The sequence below is a fragment of the Entelurus aequoreus genome, linkage group LG10 (genome assembly GCF_033978785.1).
Source record: "Entelurus aequoreus isolate RoL-2023_Sb linkage group LG10, RoL_Eaeq_v1.1, whole genome shotgun sequence".
Taxonomy (NCBI): Eukaryota; Metazoa; Chordata; class Actinopteri; order Syngnathiformes; family Syngnathidae; genus Entelurus; species Entelurus aequoreus.
In genome coordinates this window covers 61,795,371-61,816,012 of record NC_084740.1, presented here as the reverse complement: position 1 = coordinate 61,816,012, position 20,642 = coordinate 61,795,371, and the positions used below count along the sequence as shown (strand labels likewise).

General features: G+C 42.4%; 1 protein-coding gene across 2 annotated transcripts in view; it reads right to left on the bottom strand.

Annotated features, from left to right (window-relative positions):
* Positions 1–2,914: 2,914 nt before the first annotated feature.
* Positions 2,915–20,642, bottom strand: part of zgc:136858 (uncharacterized protein LOC678543 homolog) — a 42,403-nt gene continuing 24,675 nt past the window's right edge. Inside the window, exons 10-19 of one of the 2 annotated variants that reach the window (XM_062059661.1) lie at positions 19,149–19,258; positions 17,823–17,882; positions 17,688–17,751; positions 17,521–17,615; positions 12,681–12,809; positions 4,547–4,661; positions 4,336–4,473; positions 4,101–4,267; positions 3,955–4,037; positions 2,915–3,894 (exon numbers count right to left, since the gene is read on the bottom strand). In XM_062059661.1, coding sequence (XP_061915645.1) covers positions 3,699–3,894; positions 3,955–4,037; positions 4,101–4,267; positions 4,336–4,473; positions 4,547–4,661; positions 12,681–12,809; positions 17,521–17,615; positions 17,688–17,751; positions 17,823–17,882; positions 19,149–19,258 — 1,157 coding nt within the window. In that variant the 3' untranslated portion in view covers positions 2,915–3,698. The remainder of the gene's footprint in view (positions 3,895–3,954; positions 4,038–4,100; positions 4,268–4,335; positions 4,474–4,546; positions 4,662–12,680; positions 12,810–17,520; positions 17,616–17,687; positions 17,752–17,822; positions 17,883–19,148; positions 19,259–20,642) is intronic. The other variant, XM_062059662.1, reaches the window with a different exon arrangement.

Sequence of the window (20,642 nt, the reverse complement as noted above, 5' to 3'; positions counted from 1 at the left end):
AGAACAATAGTGTCACAGTGGCTTACACTTGCATGGCATCTCATAAGCTTGACAACACACTGTGTCCAATATTTTCACAAAGATAAACTAAGTCATATTTTTGGTTCATTTAATAGTTCAAACAAATGTACATTATTGCAATCAGTTGATAAAACATTGTCCTTTACAGTTATAAAAGCTTTTTACTCTGCTTGCATGTCAGCAGACTGGGGTAGATCCTGCTGAAATCTATGTATGCCATGAATAGACAATCCTTTCGAATCGGGAAAAAAATCGTTTTTGAATCGAGAATCGTGTTGAATTGAAAAAAAAAACGATTTTGAATCGAATCGTGACCCCAAGAATCGATATTGAATCGAATCGTGGGACACCCAAAGATTAACAGCCCTAATATAAATACACACACATAAAAAATATATGTACATACAAACACACACATGGGGGCGTTATTGCTAAGTTGGTAGAGGGGCCGTGCCAGCAACTTGAGGGTTCCAGGTTCGATCCCCACTTCCGCCGTCCTAGTCACTGCTGTTGTGTCCTTGGGCAAGACACTTTACCCACCTGTACCAAAATGTAAAATATATCATGTTTATTATTATTTGTATTAGTCTTTAATTATTATTATTATTATCACCATTATTAATTGTATTATTATTATTTTTATTTGTTATTATTATTATTATATTAAGTTGTAGTAGTAGTATGGTTTTATATTATATATATTATATTTTTAGGGAGATATAAATGCAAAATATTATAAAAAATATTTTATTTTAAATGTGACTCCTATTTACCAAGACTTTTTGATTTATTGGCTGATTTTTTATTCAATTGTTATTATTTGTATTAGTAATAGTAGTACATTTTTCTCATATTTGCTATTCAAAAATTATCATAAGGAGATATTAATGCAAAATATTATAAATGCAGATGTAAATACAAAATAATATTTGAAAATATTGTCTTTTAAATGTGACTCATTTTTAACGAGACTTTTTGATTTATTGACGTATTTATTATTATTTTTATTAGTAATAATTATTTTAGTAATAGTAATATATTTTTATAATATAATTATCATAAGGAGATATATATGCAAAATAATATAAATGCAGTTATAAATGCTAAATAATATTTGAAAGCATTTTCTTTAAAATGTGACTCATTTTTAGCTATACTTTTTTAATTGGCTGATTGTTATTCTTTTTATTAGTAGTCATAGATTGTTTTTCTATGTGTTATTAAATAATTATAAGTTGATTTAATGCAAAATGATATTTGAAAACATTTTCTTTTAAATTTGACTAATTTTATCTACATTTTTAAGACACTTTACCCACCTGCTCCCGGTGCCACCCACACTGCTTTAAATGTAACGTAGATATTGGGTTTCACTATGTAAAGCACTTTGAGTCACTCGAGAAAAGCACTATATAAATATAATGCACTTCACTTCACACACACACACGTAAAAAAATGAGCTAGTATGTATTATATACATACATACATTTTGGACTCGTGGAGTTGTGCAAGTGTTTGATGTATATTCAAAAATTCTAATGACTGTTTGCATTATTTTTAAATCAACCAATTGTATCACTGTCTAATAAAAAACATATACAAATAAATGTAATTTTTTCTTTCACTGTTCTGCACTGTAACTATGGACTGGACTCTCACACTATTATGTTAGATCCACTATGGACTGGACTCTCACATTATTATGTTAGATCCACTATGGACTGGACTCTCACACTATTATGTTAGATCCACTATGGACTGGACTCTCACTATTATGTTAGATCCACTATGGACGGGACTCTCACACTATTATGTTAGATCCACTATGGACTGGACTCTCACACTATTATGTTAGATCCACTATGGACTGGACTCTCACACTATTATGTTAGATCCACTATGGACTGGACTCTCACACTATTATGTTAGATCCACTATGGACTGGACTCTCACACTATTATGTTAGATCCACTATGGACTGGACTCTCACACTATTATGCTAGATCCACTAGGGACTGGACTCTCACTATTATGTTAGATCCACTATGGACTGGACTCTCACACTATTATGTTAGATCCACTATGGACTGGACTCTTCACTATTATGTTAGATCCACTATGGACTGGACTCTCACACTATTATGTTAGATCCACTATGGACTGGACTCTCACACTATTATGTTAGATCCACTAGGGACTGGACTCTCACACTATTATGTTAGATCCACTATGGACTGGACTCTCACACTATTATGTTAGATCCACTATGGACTGGACTCTCACTATTATGTTAGATCCACTATGGACTGGACTCTCACTATTATGTTAGATCCACTATGGACTGGACTCTTACACTATTATGTTAGATCCACTATGGACTGGACTCTCACACTATTATGCTAGATCCACTAGGGACTGGACTCTCACTATTATGTTAGATCCACTATGGACTGGACTCTCACACTATTATGTTAGATCCACTATGGACTGGACTGTAATTTTTTCATACACTGTTCTGCACTGTAATTTCTTTATTAGTGTTAAAACGCTTAAAGTTTTTTAGAGACTTAAGTCCAAAATATTTTACACCTATTAATAATTGATGATTACTAATTTTTTGGAATTTGTTAAATCACTTTCCTGTTTCCTGTGACTTCAGTACAACATATTTTACACATATTAATATCAATTGGTATTGATTATTATTACATACATTTTATCATGTAAATGTATTATTACTTGTATTTAATAAATGGAATGAAAAACAAGACTGGTGTTGCAGCCTCATGCTGTATTGGACAATAAAACAATGAAACCACAGTAAACCACCCTATCAGTTTTTCTTTTTATGTGAAACACTTTGGAAATAGTTTAATGAAATTGTGGGAGGGTGTGGCCTGCGGACCTGCAGCGAAGCGGGGTGTGTCAAGATCGGCTTCGAGATTAGTGACAGGTGCGTAGATGACACAGCTGTGAGTGTTTGTCTGATCACCTGTCGCTCTGTTAAAGGCAGCAGTCAAGAAGGAGAGGAGGTTGTTGAAGGTGCAGAACGAGCGAGGTAGACTCTAACATGGCTGAAAAGCACAGATTATTGCAAAATAAATCATTGTTCGCAACGATGAACACGGCTGTCATGTGCGTCATTGGTGGTCCAGAGAACCCGGAGAAGCAGGACCTCCACAGAAATAAAAAAAAAAGTTTAATGCTTGTATTATTTGACTTTATTTTACTGAACAATGCAGAATATAGGATTTATTTTGCATCCATGCATTGCACATACCGATGATTTTAAAATGAAAGGCCTTCATTTTTCACATCGTATTCCTAACTAGGATTCCACACAAGTGGTTAGAGTGTCCGCCCTGAGATCGGTAGGTTGGAGTTCAAATCCCAGCCGAGTCATACCAAAGACTATAAAAATGGGACCCATTACCTCCCTGCTTGGCACTCAGCATCAAGGGTTGGAATTGGGGGTTAAATCACCAAAATGATTCCCGGGCGCGGCGCCGCTGCTGCCCACTGCTCCCCAAGGGGATGGGTCAAATGCAGAGGACAAATTTCACCACACCTAGTGTGTGTGTGACAATCATTGGTACTTTAACTTTAACTTAACTTAAAAATGGAGCAGAAAACCAATCCTTGTTTTTTCCCCTCCTGCCTATAATGTACAAATATTTTCAGTCAATCCACAAGAATCTGGGTGGGGGCCAGCTGTGATGGGGAACCCGGTGGGGGTCCACAGAGTGTGCTGTCAGCACGTGGGCGATGGGGTGCGGCGATGCGAGGGACAGGCGCGCGGCCAGGAGACCCATGCGAACACAGGTGTCCGTGTCTTGACCCTGGACCATCCCCGCCATCAGGGCACCTGCGAGACTGCACAACATGGCCGTGATGACTTCTTCTTCAAAGACCGACAGAGAAGTTGTCATCTACCTATCTCCTGCTCCTGAGACGTTCATCGTCTCCCGTGCTGCTACCTTCAGAGCTGGGTAGTGGACGGCACACAGCTTTCTCTTCTCCAGATACAGAAGATTATACGTTACAAGGTTCTCTAATCATCAATTGATGCCCTGTCTCACCTTCTTGTCTTTCCTGGGCTGCAGGCGGACTGAGCCTGCTTGATGCTCCCCGCACACCAACACCCCGTCTGCCCCCAAGGTCACCACCAGGCAGTGGATGTGCTCCAGAAGGGGGCGTGAGAGAGCCACGGCCAGACTCAGCAGCTGCTCCAAGGAACTTGGGAGCACTAGCGAGTCCACCAGAAGACATCCTGAGCCCCCGTCCTCACGTTTGTGTTGATAATGCAGACCTCACCTTCAGGCGTCTGGAGGCCCAGCGTTTTGTTCATGGTGCACAGCTCCGACAAATTTGGGGAGGTGTAGGCCAACGACTTCCAGGCGTCTGACAGGAAAGGCTTGCAAGCCTTTTCGGAATCGGTGGGCTCATACCAAACTGAGTAGAGATAGAGCGTCCATAGTCACAATAGCTGCGGTGGAATGTCAACCTTTTGTTCTCGAAGCCGTACCATTGATGTTGTGCTCTTTGGCCATGGAGCAAACGTATCTGATGGTGGAAACGGGTATGTTTCCATCAAGGCACACCAATTTAGATGACAAAAGCTGCTCCTTAAACCGGGACACCTACAGGAAGACGGGAGAAGACATGAGCTTGAATAACAACATTGCATATTTTAGACCAGTGATTTACCATATGTCCCTGCAAGAAATTTGCCATCAAAGAACTCCCGATTATTAGTGATTCCCAGAGCCCCCCAAAAATTCTGCGGGCTATAGAGCGTTTTCTATTGGGGCTCCAGTACTATGGAATGTTCTAGCAGTAACAGTTAGAGATGCTACCTCAGTAGAAGCATTTAAGTCCCATCTTAAAACTCATTTGTATACTCTAGCCTTTAAATAGACCCCCCTTTTAGACCAGTTGATCTGCCGTTTCTTTTCTGCTCTGCCACCCTCTCATTCGTGGAGAGGGGGGGTGGGGGGGCACAGATTCGATGACCACAGATGAGGCGCTAGCTGTCCAAAGTCGGGAACCAGGGTGGACCACTCATCTGTGCATCAGTTGGGGACGGTCTCTGCGCTGCTGACCTGTCTCCGCTCAAGATTATCTCCTGCTGGCCCCACTATGGACTGGACTCTCACACTATTATGTTAGATCCACTATGGACTGGACTCTCACACTATTATGTTAGATCCACTATGGACTGGACTCTCACATTATTATTGTAGATCCACTATGGACTGGACTCTCTCACTATTATGTTAGATCCACTATGGAATGGACTCTCACACTATTATAATAGATCCACTATGGACTGGACTCTAACACTATTATGTTAGATCCACTATGGACTGGACTCTCACACTATTATGTTAGATCCACTATGGACTGGACTCTCACTATTATGTTAGATCCACTATGGACTGGACTCTCACACTATTATGTTAGATCCACTATGGACTGGACTCACAATATTATGTTAGATCCACTATGGACTGGACTCACAATATTATGTTAGATCCACTATGGACTGGACTCTCACACTATTATGTTAGATCCACTATGGACTGGACTCTCACACTATTATGTTAGATCCACTACGGATTGGACTCACACTATTATGTTAGATCCACTATGGACTGGACTCTCACACTATTATGTTAGATCCAATATGGACTTGACTCTCACACTATTATGTTAGATCCACTATGGACTGGACTCTCACACTATTATGTTAGAGCCACTATGGACTGGACTCTCACACTATTATGTTAGATCCACTATGGACTGGACTCTCACACTATTATGTTAGATCCACTATGGACTGGACTCTCACTATTATGTTAGATCCACTATGGACTAGACCAGGGGTCGGCAACCCGCGGCTCTAGAGCCGCATGCGGCTCTTTAGCGTCGCCCTAGTGGCTCTCTGAAGCTTTTTCAAAAATGTATGAAAAATGGAAAAAGATGAGGGGGAAAAAAATACATTTTTTGTTTTAATATGGTTTCTGTAGGAGGACAAACATGACATAAACCTCCCTAATTGTTATAAAGCACACTGTTTATATTAAACATGCTTCACTGATTCGAGTATTTGGCGAGCGCCGTTTTGTCCTACTAATTTTGGCGGTCCTTAAACTCACCTTAGTTTGTGTCCATGTATAACTTTCTCCGACTTTCTAGGACGTGTTTTATGCCACTTCTTTTTCTGTCTCATTTTGTCCACCACCCTTTTAGCGTGCGTGAATGCACAAAGGTGAGTTTTGTTGATGTTATTGACTTGTGTGGAGTGCTAATCAGACATATTTGGTCACTGCATGACTGCAAGCTAATCGATGCTAACATGCTATTTAGGCTAGCTGTATGTACATATTGCATCATTATGCCTCGTTTGTAGCTATATTTGAGCTCATTTAGTTTCCGTTGAGTCCTCTTGATTCAATTTATATATCATGACACACTATCTGTATGTAATATGGCTTTTAATTTTTTGAGGCTCCAAACAGATTTGTTTTTGTATTTTTGGTCCAATATGGCTCTTTCAACATTTTGGGTTGCCGACCCCTGGACTAGACTCTCACAATGTTATGTTAGATCCACTATGGACTGGACTCTCACTATTATGTTAGATCCACTATGGACTAGACCAGGGGTCGGCAACCCGCGGCTCCGGAGCCGCATGCGGCTCTTTGACCACTCTGATGCGGCTCAGCTACATACTTGCCGACCCCCCGATTTTCCCAGGAGACTTATGGATCTCAGTGTCTCTCATAAATAACTCCCAGGGAAAAAATAATCCTATTTAGACTATAAATACTAGATAAAGGGCGTGCCCTGATTGCACTGCAGTAATTGTCCTCTATAGCATTTACATACAGCGTGCCAGTCCAGCCGCATGTTGCATGTTGTTATTAATCGCACACACTGGAGACAGCAAAGCATACTTACTCATCAGCCACACAGCTTACACTGACGGTAGCCGTATCAAACAACTTTAACATTGTTACGTTACAAATATGCGCCACACTGTGAACCCACACCAAAAAAGAATGAAAAACACATTTCTGGAGAACATCTGCACTGTAACACAACATAAACACAACACAACCATTACCCAGAATCCCATGCAGTCCTAACTCTTCCGGTCTAGATTATACACCCCGCTACCACAACCCCCCCACACATCAACCCCCCCCCCCCTCTCCTTGCGTTGGTTGAGCGGAAGAGTTAGTGCTGCATGGGATTCTGGGTATTGGTACCGTCAGTGTAAAATGTGTGGTTGCTGAACTAGTACGGAAGAGTTAGTGCTGCATGGGATTCTGGGTATTGGCACCGTCAGTGTAAGATGTGTGGTTGCTGAGGTAGTACGCCTTGCTGTCACTTACGTGTGGTCAAGCAGGTACACTGTTAGGGCAGACTGTAGAGGGCGGTGTCATCACGCTCTGATATTCGGGAGTCTCCCGGGGAAAAATGAGAGGATTGGCAATTATGACGCTATCAAGCGCCATTCATTCAAAACTCGCGGGCTGCACTAACATCAAATGTCCACATTAAAGTGCGTGCCGGTGCGTGTGTCGGAGACCCCTGGTTAATATAGCACAAAGCATTTAAGCTCTGTATGCAGTGTTTTTCATTTTAAATTGTAAATTTTTTTTGTGGCTCCCATCACTTTCTTTAATTTGTGAAACTTGCCAAAATGGCTCTTTGAGTGGTAAAGGTTGCCGACCCCTGGACTAGACTCTCACAATATTATGTTAGATCCACTATGGACTGGACTCTCACACTATTATGTTAGATCCACTATGGACTAGACTCTCACAATATTATGTTGGATCCACTATGGACTGGACTCTCACTATTATGTTAGATCCACTATGGACTAGACTCTCACACTATTATGTTAGATCCACTATGGACTGGACTCTCACACTATTATGTTAGATCCACTATGGACTGGACTCTCACAATATTATGTTGGATCCACTATGGACTGGACTCTCACAATATTATGTTAGATCCACTATGGACTGGACTGGAGGTCAAGTATTTATAAATCCTGCTCCTCATGTCCTTCGAGGACAATGACCTGATGAATGAGAACATCTAATATTATAATATAAAGTGTGGACCACACGTAGCATTGCAATATTGACTATTGATCAGCTTTTGCACGACTCATTAGGGGTGTCGAGTATGGGATGATATCGGCTTGCATCTAACATCTCTGATACGAGCAGTCCTGCAGTTTGTTTACTTTGGCAAAGGACAGCCAGGTACTGTAACATCTAAATTCCTCCAATAATCACACATCGTTTCCTTGTTTACAAAAGGTAAACATGCTAGGCTACAGGCTACTAGGAACTTGTAGCTACACAACAGCTAAGCACACCAGCTTGACATACTTAATTGGTTGATTGATTGATTGATTGAAACTTGTATTAGTAGATTGCACAGTGAAGTACATATTCCGTACAATTGACCACTAAATGGTAACATCACTGACAATAAGCTATCTATACACTTAGGTAAAACGGAATCCATCCTATTTGGGTCCCAAATCAACCTCAGTGACTTCACTATAAAAGTGGGTGACATTGTTATCACCAGGAAAGATGAGGTCACCTACCTAGGTTCCATTCTAGAAGCTAATCTTCCCTGTGATAAAATGGCAACCAAGGTAATCAAAAAGGTCAACCAACGAACGAGATTTCTCTACAGAATCTCCTCTCTGGTCAACAAAAGCACCTTGAAGATTCTGGCGGGAACTCTCGTTCAACCCTTTTTCGATTACGCATGCACCTCTTGGTACCCTAGCACCTCCAAAACCCTCAAATCTAGACTCCAAACAACCCAGAACAAGCTAGTCAGGTTACTTCTAGACCTCCACCCCAGATCACACCTCACTCCTACCCACTTATCCCAAGTGGGCTAGCTCAAGGTGGAGGACAGAGTAAAACCACTTGCACTGAGCCTAGTCTATAAAATCCACTACACCTCCCTGATACCGAAGTACATGTCAAACTACTTCCTTAACATAAATGACCGCCATAACCACAACACCAGGGGGAGCTCCACTAACCACGTTAAACCCAGATTCCGAACTAACAAAGGTCTTAACTCATTCTCTTTCTATGCCACATCAATGTGGAATGCACTCCCAACATGTGTAATAGAAAGGGCATCTCTATCCTCCTTCAAAACCGCACTAAAACAACACCTCCAGGCAACTTCAACCCTTGACTAACACCCTCCCCCTTCCACATCCCACCTCCCCGGATTGTAAATAACCAAATGTAAATAATCAAATGTATTTCTAATTTTTATACTTGTTCTTATGCTTTCTGAACTCACTATGTTCTCTGCTGGCTGTACATATCCTACCAAGTCACACCTACACTGTTTCAATGTCCATTTATCTGATGATGCAATTGTTGATGACTGAAGTGATGATATCAACCAAACCTAAACCGCCCGCCCCCCTCCACATCCCACCCCCCGGATTGTAAATAATGTAAATAATTCAATGTATATACTCTGATGATTAACTTGTGTGATGACTGTATTATGATGATAGTATATATTTGTACCATGGACCCCGACTTAAACAAGTTGAAAAACGTATTGGGGTGCTACCATCTAGTGGTCAATTGTACGGAATATGTACTGTACTGTGCAATCTACTAATAAAAGCTCCAATCAATCAAAACCAGATCTCCAAGGTTGACGAGTCTTAGAAAGAACAAACGATCATTGAACTTTCTGCCTCCTGCTCTTAATGTAATGAATCAGTCAGACCACTAGAGGTCGCCAGATCCCAATTTAACTCTTCACTTCAAAAACCTGTCACATTTTTTAAACCTGTCGACTAATTTCACGTGACTAAACCTCTCTAAGGCCATGTCCACACCAACACAGATACTTCATAAATGCATACTTATCTCTGCGTTTAGGCCTCTTGTCCGCACGCAAACGCATACCTTTGTCCCTAAAAAGGCTTTTGATTGATTGATTGAGACTTTAATTAGTAGATTGCACAGTACAATACATATTCCGTACAATTGACCACTAAATGGTAACACCCCAATAAGTTTTTCAACTTGTTTAAGTCGGGGTCCACGTTAATCAATTCATGGTACAAATATATACTATCATCATAATACAGTCATCACACACAGGGGCGCCGCTAGGGATTTTGGGCCCCATGAAAAGAATCTTTACAGGGCCCCCTGTATTATAATTTCATCATCATTAGGGGCCTCTCTGGGCCCCCCTCCATCATGGGCCCCTAGAATCCGTCTCCTTTACCCCCCCCCCCCCCCCTTTTCGGCGCACCTGATCACACAAGTTAATCATCAGAGTATATACATTGAATTATTTACATTATTTACAATCCGGGGGGGGGGGGGGGGGGGGGTTAGGTTTGGTTGATATCAACACTTCAGTCATCAACAATTGCATCATCAGAGAAATGGACATTGAAACAGTGTAGGTGTGACTTGGTAGGATATGTACAGCAAGTAGTGGACACAGAGAGAGAGATCAGAAAGCATGAGAATAAGTATCTACATTTGATTATTTACATTTGATTATTTACAATCAGGGGAGGTGGGATGTGGAGGGGGAGGGTGTTCGTCAAGGGTTGAAGTTGCCTGGAGGTGTTCTTTTAGTGCGGTTTTGAAGGAGGATAGAGAGGCCCTTTCTTTTACACCTGTTGGGAGTGCATTCCACATTGATGTGGCATAGAAAGAGAATGAGTTAAGACCTTTGTTAGATCGGAATCTGTTGTGTCCTTGGGCAAGACACTTCACCCTTGCTCCTGATGGGTGCTGGTTAGCGCCTTGCATGGCAGCTCCCGCCATCAGTGTGTGAATGCGTGTGTGAATGGGTGAATGTGGAAATACTGTCAAAGCGCTTGGAGTACCATGAAGGTAGAAAAGCGCTATACAAGTATAACCCATTTATCATTTATTTATCTGGGTTTAACGTGGTTAGTGGAGCTCCCCCTGGTGTTGTGGTTATGGCGGTCATTAAGGAAGTAGCTTGACATGTACTTCGCTATCAGGGAGGTGTAGCTGATTTTATAGACTAGGCTCAGTGCAAGTTGTTTAACTCTGTCCTCCACCCTGAGCCAGCCCACTTTAGAGAAGTGGGTAGGAGTGAGGTGGGATCTGGGGTGGAGGTCTAGAAGTAATCTGACTAGCTTGTTCTGGGATGTTTGGAGTCTAGATTTGAGGGTTTTGAAAGTGCTGGGGTACCAGGAGGTGCATGCGTAATCGAAAAAGGGTTGAATGAGACTTCCCGCTAGAATTTTGTCAATGCTGTGAGAGTTCCAAAACTCTCCGCTCGGACCGAGATGACGTCACGGTTGACACAGCAGGAGAGGACTTAACTACCGGGGGATTCAAACATGTGGCCCGCGGGTCGCATCAGGACCGCCAACGGGTTTGATCCGGCCCGCCAGATGAGTTTGCTAAGTATACAAATGAGCTGAAATTGTTGAATGAAAGAATCTGCTGTTCTAAATGTGACAACTGGATGTTGCAACAGCAATTCTTTGTATTCCCTGCAGTAAGAGCTTCATAGGGGGCGGAGCTATGTGGCGTGCTGATGATTTTAAGGTTGTCCTGAAGAATTTGGAGGTAATCCTCCTTTTTCATTGTCCCATTTAAAGCAGCAGTTCCATTGGCAGCAAAACAGGCCCAGAGCATAATACCACCATGCTTGACGGTAGGCCTGGTTTCTCCTGGGATTAAAGGCCTCACCTTTTCTCCTCCAAACATATTGCTGGGTATTGTGGCCAAACAGCTCCATTTTTGTTTCATCTGACATCACATGGACAAAGATAAGACCTTCTGGAGGAAAGTTCTGTGGTCAGACGAAACAATGCTGAAGAAACAAGTCCACGTCAGAAAAGCAACACATTTAGCTGAACTGCACCAATTTTGTGGTCAAAAATTCAAGCAGAAGCTTGTGGATGGCTACCAAAAGCGCCTTATTGCAGGTAAACTTGCCAAGGGACAATGAAAAAGGAGGATTACCTCCAAATTCTTCAGGATTACCTAAAATCATTGTCAGAATAATTGTATCTAATTTATCACAAAACTTTGTGTTTCCATGAGTTCCCGGCGAGAGGACACAAGCTGTCTTTGATCTTACCAAGCAAAAGGCTTGTAAAACTCCACTGTGTACGATGGGAAGAGACATGAAGGTGTCGGTTTCTTTGATCTATTGTAATCCACAGGAAGATCTTGTCTTGACCCGAGATCTACAAAGCGGAGAGGAAGCAGGACCTGACGCAAGCTCCAGGCATCTTTTCTTTGAACTGTTTTGTGACCGAGGGCAACGGCTGTTTACGACCCCCTTAGAAACAGCTGTTGCCATGTGATCCGGGAAAGTCCAAATAAAAGAGGAAGCGTGCAATCCTTTCGTCAGAGCGTGGTGGAAGACTGTACAAGAGTACAGCCCAGGCGTCTCTCCTCGTTGAGCTAAATTGAATCCTGTCACCGTTTAATTCCTTGCTTCTTGACTGTTTAATAGATGTCATCGGCGTTACATAAGTCATTGCCTTTAGAGTGAAAGCAGCTTGAATGATAGAGACAGTTTGACATATCACTTACTGTCTGGTAAAACGGTGGTGAACTTACATATTGCTGTGTTATCTGCTGGTGAATGTCCATGTCGCCCAATCCCAGACTGAGTTCTCCACTCTCTGTGATGACGGCACAGTACGTCGCTGTGCTCGCGCCTTCCAACCTGGTCACGCCGCTGGTGTTCTTCCGGGAGAAAGAAGACATAGAGTCCAAATAACATAATAATAATAATAATAGATTTTATTTGTAAAAAGCACTTTACATTGTAAACAACCTCAAAGTGCTACAGTGTATTAAAAAAATAAATAAATAAAAAGATAATAAAAAATAAAAAATAAAAAACTACAACAGCCAAATAGCTAGAACTATCCATCCATCCATCCATCTTCTTCCGCTTATCCGAGGTTGGGTCGCAGGGGAAGCAGCCTAAGCAGGGAAGCCCAGACTTTTACTCTCCCCAGCCACTTCCAGCTCCTCCCGGGGGATCCAGAGGCGTTCCCAGGCCAGCCGGGAGACATAGTCTTCCCAACGTGTCCTGGGTCTTCCACGTGGCTTCCTACCGGTTGGACGTGCCCCAAACACCTCCCTAGGGAGGCGTTCGGGTGGCATCCTGACCAGATGCCCGAACCACCTCATCTGGCTCCTCTCCATGTGGAGGAGCAGCGGCTTTACTTTGAGCTCCCCCTGGATGACAGAGCTTCTCACTCTATCTCTAAGGGAGAGCCTCGCCACCCGGCGGAGGAAACTCATTTGGGCCGCTTGTACCCATGATCTTGTCCTTTCGGTTATAACCCAAAACTCATGACCATAGGTGAGGATGGGAACGTAGATCGACCGGTAAATTGAGAGCTTTGCCTTCCGGCTCAGATCCTTCTTCACCACAACGGATCGATACAGCGTCCCCATTACTGAAGACGCCGCACCGATCCACCTGTCGATATCACCATCCACTCTTCCCTCACTCGTGAACAAGACTCTGAGGTACTTGAACTCCTCCACTTGGGGCAGGGTCTTCTCCCCAACCCGGAGATGGCACTCCACCCTTTTACAGGCGAGAACCATGGACTCAGACTTGGAGGTGCTGATTCTCATCCCAGTCGCTTCACACTGTGCTGCAAACCGATCCAGTGAGAGCTGAAGATCCTGACCAGATGAAGCCATCAGGACCACATCATCTGCAAAAAGCAGAGACCTAATCCTGCAGCCACCAAACCAGATCCCCTCAACGCCCTGACTGCGCCTAGAAATTCTGTCCATAAAAGTTATGAACAGAATGGGTGACAAAGGGCAGCCTTGGCGGAGTCCAACCCTCACTGGAAACGTGTCCGACTTACTGCCGGCAATGCGGACCAAGCTCTGACACTGATCATACAGGAGCGGACCGCCACAATCAGACAGTCCGATACCCCATACTCTCTGAGCACTCCCCACAGGACTTCGTCGAATGCCTTCTCCAAGTCCACAAAGCACACGTAGACTGGTTGGGCAAACTCCCATGCACCCTCAAGGACCCTGCCGAGAGTATAGAGCTGGTCCACAGCTCCACGACTAGGACGAAAACCACACTGTTCCTCCTGAATCCGAGGGTCGACTATCCGGCGTAGCCTCCTCTCCGGTACACCTGAATAGACCTTACCGGGAAGGCTGAGGAGTGTGATCCCACGATAGTTGGAACACACCCTCTGGTTCCCCTTCTTAAAGAGAGAAACCACCACCCCGGTCTGCCAATCCAGAGGTACCAACCCCGATGTCCACGCGATGTTGCAGAGTCTTGTCAACTAAGACATCCCCACAGCATCCAGAGCCTTAAGGAACTCCGGGCGGATCTCATCCACCCCCGGGGCCTTGCCACCGAGGAGCTTTTTAACTACCTCGGCAACCTCAGCCCGAGAAATAGGAGAGCCCACCACAGACTCCCCAGGCACTTCTTCCTCATAGGAAGACGTGCTGGTAGGATTGAGGAGGTCTTCGAAGTATTCCCTCCACCGATCCACAACATCCACAGTCGCGGTCAGCAGAGCACCATCTCCACCATACACGGTGTTGACACTGCACTGCTTCTCCTTCCTGAGGCGGCGGATGGTGGTCCAGAATCGCTACGAAGCCGTCCGGAAGTCGTTCTCCATGGCTTCCCTGAATTCCTCCCATGTCCGAGTTTTTGCCTCCGCGATCGCTGAAGCCGCACACCGCTTGGCCTGTCGGTAACTGTCTGCTGCCTCTGGAGTCCTATGAGCCAAAAGAGCCCGATAGGACTCTTTCTTCAGCTTGACGGCATCCCTCACCACTGGTGTCCACCAGCGGGTTCTAGGATTACCGCCACGACAGGCACCAACCACCTTGCGGCCACAGCTCCAATCGGCCGCCTCGACAATAGAGGTACGGAACATCGCCCACTCGGACTCAATGTCCAGCGCCTCCCTCGTGACATGTTCAAAGTTCTTCCGGAGGTGGGAATTGAAACTCTCTCTGACAGGAGACTCTGCCAGGTGTTCCCAGCAGACCCTCACAATGCGTTTGGGCCTGCCAGATCTGTCCGGAATCCGCCCCCACCATCGCAGCCAACTCACCACCAGGTGGTGATCGGTAGAAAGCTCCGCCCCTCTCTTCACTCGAGTGTCCAAAACATGAGGCCGCAAATCAGATGAAACAACTACAAAGTCGATCATGGAACTGCGGCCTAGGGTGTCCTGGTGCCAAGTGCACATATGGACACCCTTATTTTTGAACATGGTGTTTGTTATGGACAATCTGTGACGAGCACAAAAGTCCAATAACAAAACACCACTCGGGTTCAGATCCGGGCGGCCATTCTTCCCAATTACACCTCTCCAAGTTTCACTGTCGCTGCCAACATGAGCGTTGAAGTCTCCCAGTAGAACAAGGGAATCACCCGGAGAGCACTCTCCAGTACTTCCTCGAGTGAATCCAAAAAAGGTGGGTACTCTGAGCTGCCGTTTGGCGCGTAAGCGCAAACCACAGTCAGGACCCGTCTCCTCACCCGAAGGCGGAGGGAAACTACCCTCTCGTCCACTGGGTTGAACTCCAATGTGCAGGCTTTGAGCCGTGGGGAAACAAGAATTGCTACCCTAGCCCGTCGCCTCTCACTGCCGGCAACGCCAGTGTGGAAGAGAGTCCAGCCCCTCTCAAGAGAACTGGTTCCAGAGCTTTTGCTGTGCGTCGAAGTGAGTCCGACTATATCTAGCCGGAACTTCTCCACCTCACGCACTAGCTCAGGCCCCCCCCCCCCCCAGCGAGGTGACGTTCCACGTCCCAAGAGCTAGCTTCTGTAGCCGAGGATTGGACCGCCAAGTGCCCTGCCCTCGGCTTCCGCCCAGCTCACACTGCACCCGACCTCTATGGCCCCTGCTATGGGTGGTGAGCCCACATTGCCTCTTTGGGCTGTGCCCGGCCGGGCCCCATGGGGAAAGGCACGGCCAGCAGGCGCTCGCCATCGTGTCCCACCTCCGGGCCTGGCTCCAGAGGGGGGCCCTGGTGACCAGCGTCCGGGCGAGGGAAATCTGGGTCCTTTGTTTGTTTTCTTCATAGAGGTCTTCGAGCTGCTCTTTGTCTGTTCTCCTCTCTGAGCTGCCACCTTAACGTGGTAGAGGAGTTTGCGCATATTTGTAACAGTGTTAAAGTTGTTTAAACGGCCACCCTCAGTGTGACCTGTATGGCTGTTGACCAAGTATGCATTGCATTAATTTCGTGATGAGAACAGCCGGTAGATATTGTGTCACTCGGACGGCACGCACGCAAAGGAAATGCCTTCAAGGTATATTGGTACTCTCTACCTCTCCCTACGTCCGTGTACACAGCGGCTAGGGCTGGGAATCTTTGGGTGTCCCACGATTCGATTCAGAATCGTTTCTTGGGGTCACGATTCGATTCAGAATCGATTTGTTTTCAATTCAACACGATTCTGGATTCAAAAACGTTTTTATTTTTTGTTTTTTTGATTTTTTTTTAGATTTTTTTTTTTTTTTTTTTAATGAAAACAATACACAGCAATACCATAACAATGCAATACAATTTCAAAACAAAACCCGACCCAGCAACATTCAGAATAGCAATAAACAGAGCAATTGAGGAGACACAAACATGACACGGAACAATCTAAAAGTAGTGAGACAAAAATGAATATTATCAACAACAGTATCAATATTAGTAACAATTTCAACATAGCAGTGATAAAAAATCCCTCATTGATATTATCATTGCAAACATTAATTTTTTTTAAAAATACAAAAACTGAACAATAGTGTCACAGTGGCTTACACTTGCATCGCATCTCATAAACTACATATCTAATGATAATGTCAATGAGGGATTTTTAATCACTGCTATGTTGAAATTGTAACTAATATTGATACTGTTGTTGATAATATTCATTTTTGTTTCACTACTTTTGGTTTGTTGTGTGTGGTGTTTGTGTCTCCTCTCAATTGCTCTGTTTATTGCACTTCTGAGTGTTGCTGGCTCGGCTTTGGTTTTGGAATTGGATTGCATTGTTATGGTATTGCTGTGTATTGTTTTGTTGGATTGATTAATTTAAAAAAAAAAAAAAATTAATAATAAATAAAATAAAAAAATCGATTTTTTAAAAATGAGAATCGATTCTGAATCGCACAACGTGAGAATCGCGATTCGAATTGATTTTTCCCCACACCCCTAACAGCTGCGTTTTAAAACGTCATACATTTTACTTTTAAAAACCGATACGATAATTATGAAACCGATACCGATAATTTCCGATATTACATTTTAAAGCATTTATCGGCCGATAATAATCTAGTTTTTTAAGCCTTTTTTAAAAGCATCCAGTCTGTGGTGCCCTCAGGTGGTCAGGGAGAGCGTTCCACAGACTGGGAGCGCTGTGGCTCACAGTGAGAGGTACCATATGTCTGCAGTGGTTGAAGACGGCCTCGCTGTGGGAATCCCTCCCAGTGGCAGAGATGAACAATGGCCGCCGGCCCAGACGACTTAAACAATCTTCAAAGGACAAAGCAAGTGGAATTGACAAAAGTGTGACAATTTATCGTCAGAAAACCAAAATCAACTCACCGCTGATGTTTCTTCCCACACCTCCATATGACTGACACACACTTCCTGGGTTGGTCCGTCCAAACTTGCAGCAGCAGAAGAAGAAGACGAGTGTAAGAAGCGACTTAAGATGTAAGATGATATCAGAACACCTACTTGAAGACTTTTGCTTTTTCCTTTGGCAATAAAATCCACATTTATACCGCCGATGACAACCTGCCACACAACACAACCATGTTGACCTTTTAGAAATCTGCCACACAACACAACCATGTTGACCTAGAGCAGGGGTCACCAACGCGGTGCCCGCGGGCACCAGGTAGCCCGTAAGGACCAGATGAGTAGCCCGCTGGCCTGTTCTAAAAATAGCTCAAATAGCAGCACTTACCAGTGAGCTGCCTCTATTTTTTAAATTGTATTTATTTACTAGCAAGCTGGTCTCGCTTTGCCCGACATTTTTAATTCTAAGAGAGACAAAACTCAAATAGAATTTGAAAATCCAAGAAAATATTTTAAAGACTTGGTCTTCACTTGTTTAAATGAATTCATTAATTGTTTTACTTTGCTTCTTATAACTTTCAGAAAGACAATTTTAGAGAAGAAATACAACCTTAAAAATGATTTTAACATTTTTAAACACATATACCTTTTTACCTTTTAAATTCCTTCCTCTTCTTTCCTGACAATTTAAATCAATGTTCAAGTAATTATTTTTTTTAATTATTGTAAAGAGTAATAAATGCATTTTAATTTAATTCTTCATTTTAGCTTCTGTTTTTTTGACGAAGAATATTTATGAAATATTTCTTCAAACTTATTATGATTAAAATTCAAAAAAAATATTCTGGCAAATCTAGAAAATCTGTAGAATCAAATTTAAATCTTATTTCAAAGTCTTTTGAATTTCTTTTAAAATGTTTGTTCTGGAAAATTTAGAAGAAATAATGATTTGTCTTTGTTAGAAATATAGCTTGGTCCAATTTGTTGTATATTCTAACAAAGTGCAGATTGGATTTTAACCTATTTAAAACATGTCATCAAAATTCTAAAATTAATCTTAATCAGGAAAAATTACTAATGATGTTCCATAAATTATTTTTTAAATTTTTTCAAAAAGATTCGAATTAGCTAGTTTTTCTCTTCTTTTTTTCGGTTGAATTTTGAATTTTAAAGAGTCGAAATTGAAGATAAACTATGTTTAAAAATGTAATTGTTATTTTTTTCGTGTTTTCTCCTCTTTTAAACCGTTCAATTAAGTGTAAATATCATTCATTATTAATAATAACATAGAGTTAAAGGTAAATTGAGCAAATTGGCTATTTCTGGCAATTTATTTAAGTGTGTATCAAACTGGTAGCCCTTCGCATTAATCACTACCCAAGAAGTAGCTCTTGCTTTCAAAAAGGTTGGTGACCCCTGACCTAGAGGAATGTGCAAAAAAGAGCCAATGAAATCCATTGAGTAGGTTTTATAAATACTCACAATATTACAGTCTGATGGCTGACTTTGTGACTTGCTCTTCTTGGTGCGTGCAGCGAGAGCACAGCAGATGTGGCTGCCCACTTTAGCATTGTTGTGCATGAGAGCAACATCTGCATGTCAAGATGCTTAAAGAGCAAACAGCATTGTTGTGCATGAGAGCAACATCTACATGTCAAGATGCTTAAAGAGCAAACAGCATTGTTGTGCATGAGAGCAACATCTGCATGTCAAGATGCTTAAAGAGCAAACAGCATTGTTGTGCATGAGAGCAACATCTGCATGTCAAGATGCTTAAAGAGCAAACAGCATTGTTGTGCATGAGAGCAACATCTGCATGTCAAGATGCTTAAAGAGCAAACAGCATTGTTGTGCATGAGAGCAACATCTGCATGTCAAGATGCTTAAAGAGCAAACAGCATTGTTGTGCATGAGAGCAACATCTGCATGTCAAGATGCTTAAAGAGCAAACAGCATTGTTGTGCATGAGAGCAACATCTGCATGTCAAGATGCTTAAAGAGCAAACAGCATTGTTGTGCATGAGAGCAACATCTGCATGTCAAGATGCTTAAAGAGCAAACAGCATTGTTGTGCATGAGAGCAACATCTGCATGTCAAGATGCTTAAAGAGCAAACAGCATTGTTGTGCATGAGAGCAACATCTGCATGTCAAGATGCTTAAAGAGCAAACAGCATTGTTGTGCATGAGAGCAACATCTGCATGTCAAGATGCTTAAAGAGCAAACAGCATTGTTGTGCATGAGAGCAACATCTGCATGTCAAGATGCTTAAAGAGCAAACAGCATTGTTGTGCATGAGAGCAACATCTGCATGTCAAGATGCTTAAAGAGCAAACAGCATTGTTGTGCATGAGAGCAACATCTGCATGTCAAGATGCTTAAAGAGAAGCTCTGCTTTGTCATTTGCAACATAAACTTATAGCAGCTTTACATTCTTATAGCATCTTTACATACTTATAGCATCTTTACATACTTATAGCATCTTTACATACTTATAGCATCTTTACATACTTGTAGCATCTTTACATACTTATAGCATCTTTACATACTTATAGCATCTTTACATACTTGTAGCATCTTTACATACTTATAGCATCTTTACATACTTATAGCATCTTTACATACTTGTAGCATCTTTACATACTTATAGCATCTTTACATACTTATAGCATCTTTAACTACTTTTAGCATCTTTACATACTTATAGCATCTTTAAATACTTGTAGCATCTTTACATACTTATAGCATCTTTAAATACTTATAGCATCTTTAAGTACTTACAGCGTCTTTACATATTTATAGTATCTTTAAATACTTATAGCATATTTAAATAGTTATAGCATCTTTAAATACTTATAGCATATTTAAATAGTTATAGCATCTTTAAATACTTGTAGCATCTTTACATACTTATAGCATATTTAAATAGTTATAGCATCTTTAAATACTTATAGCATATTTAAATAGTTATAGCAT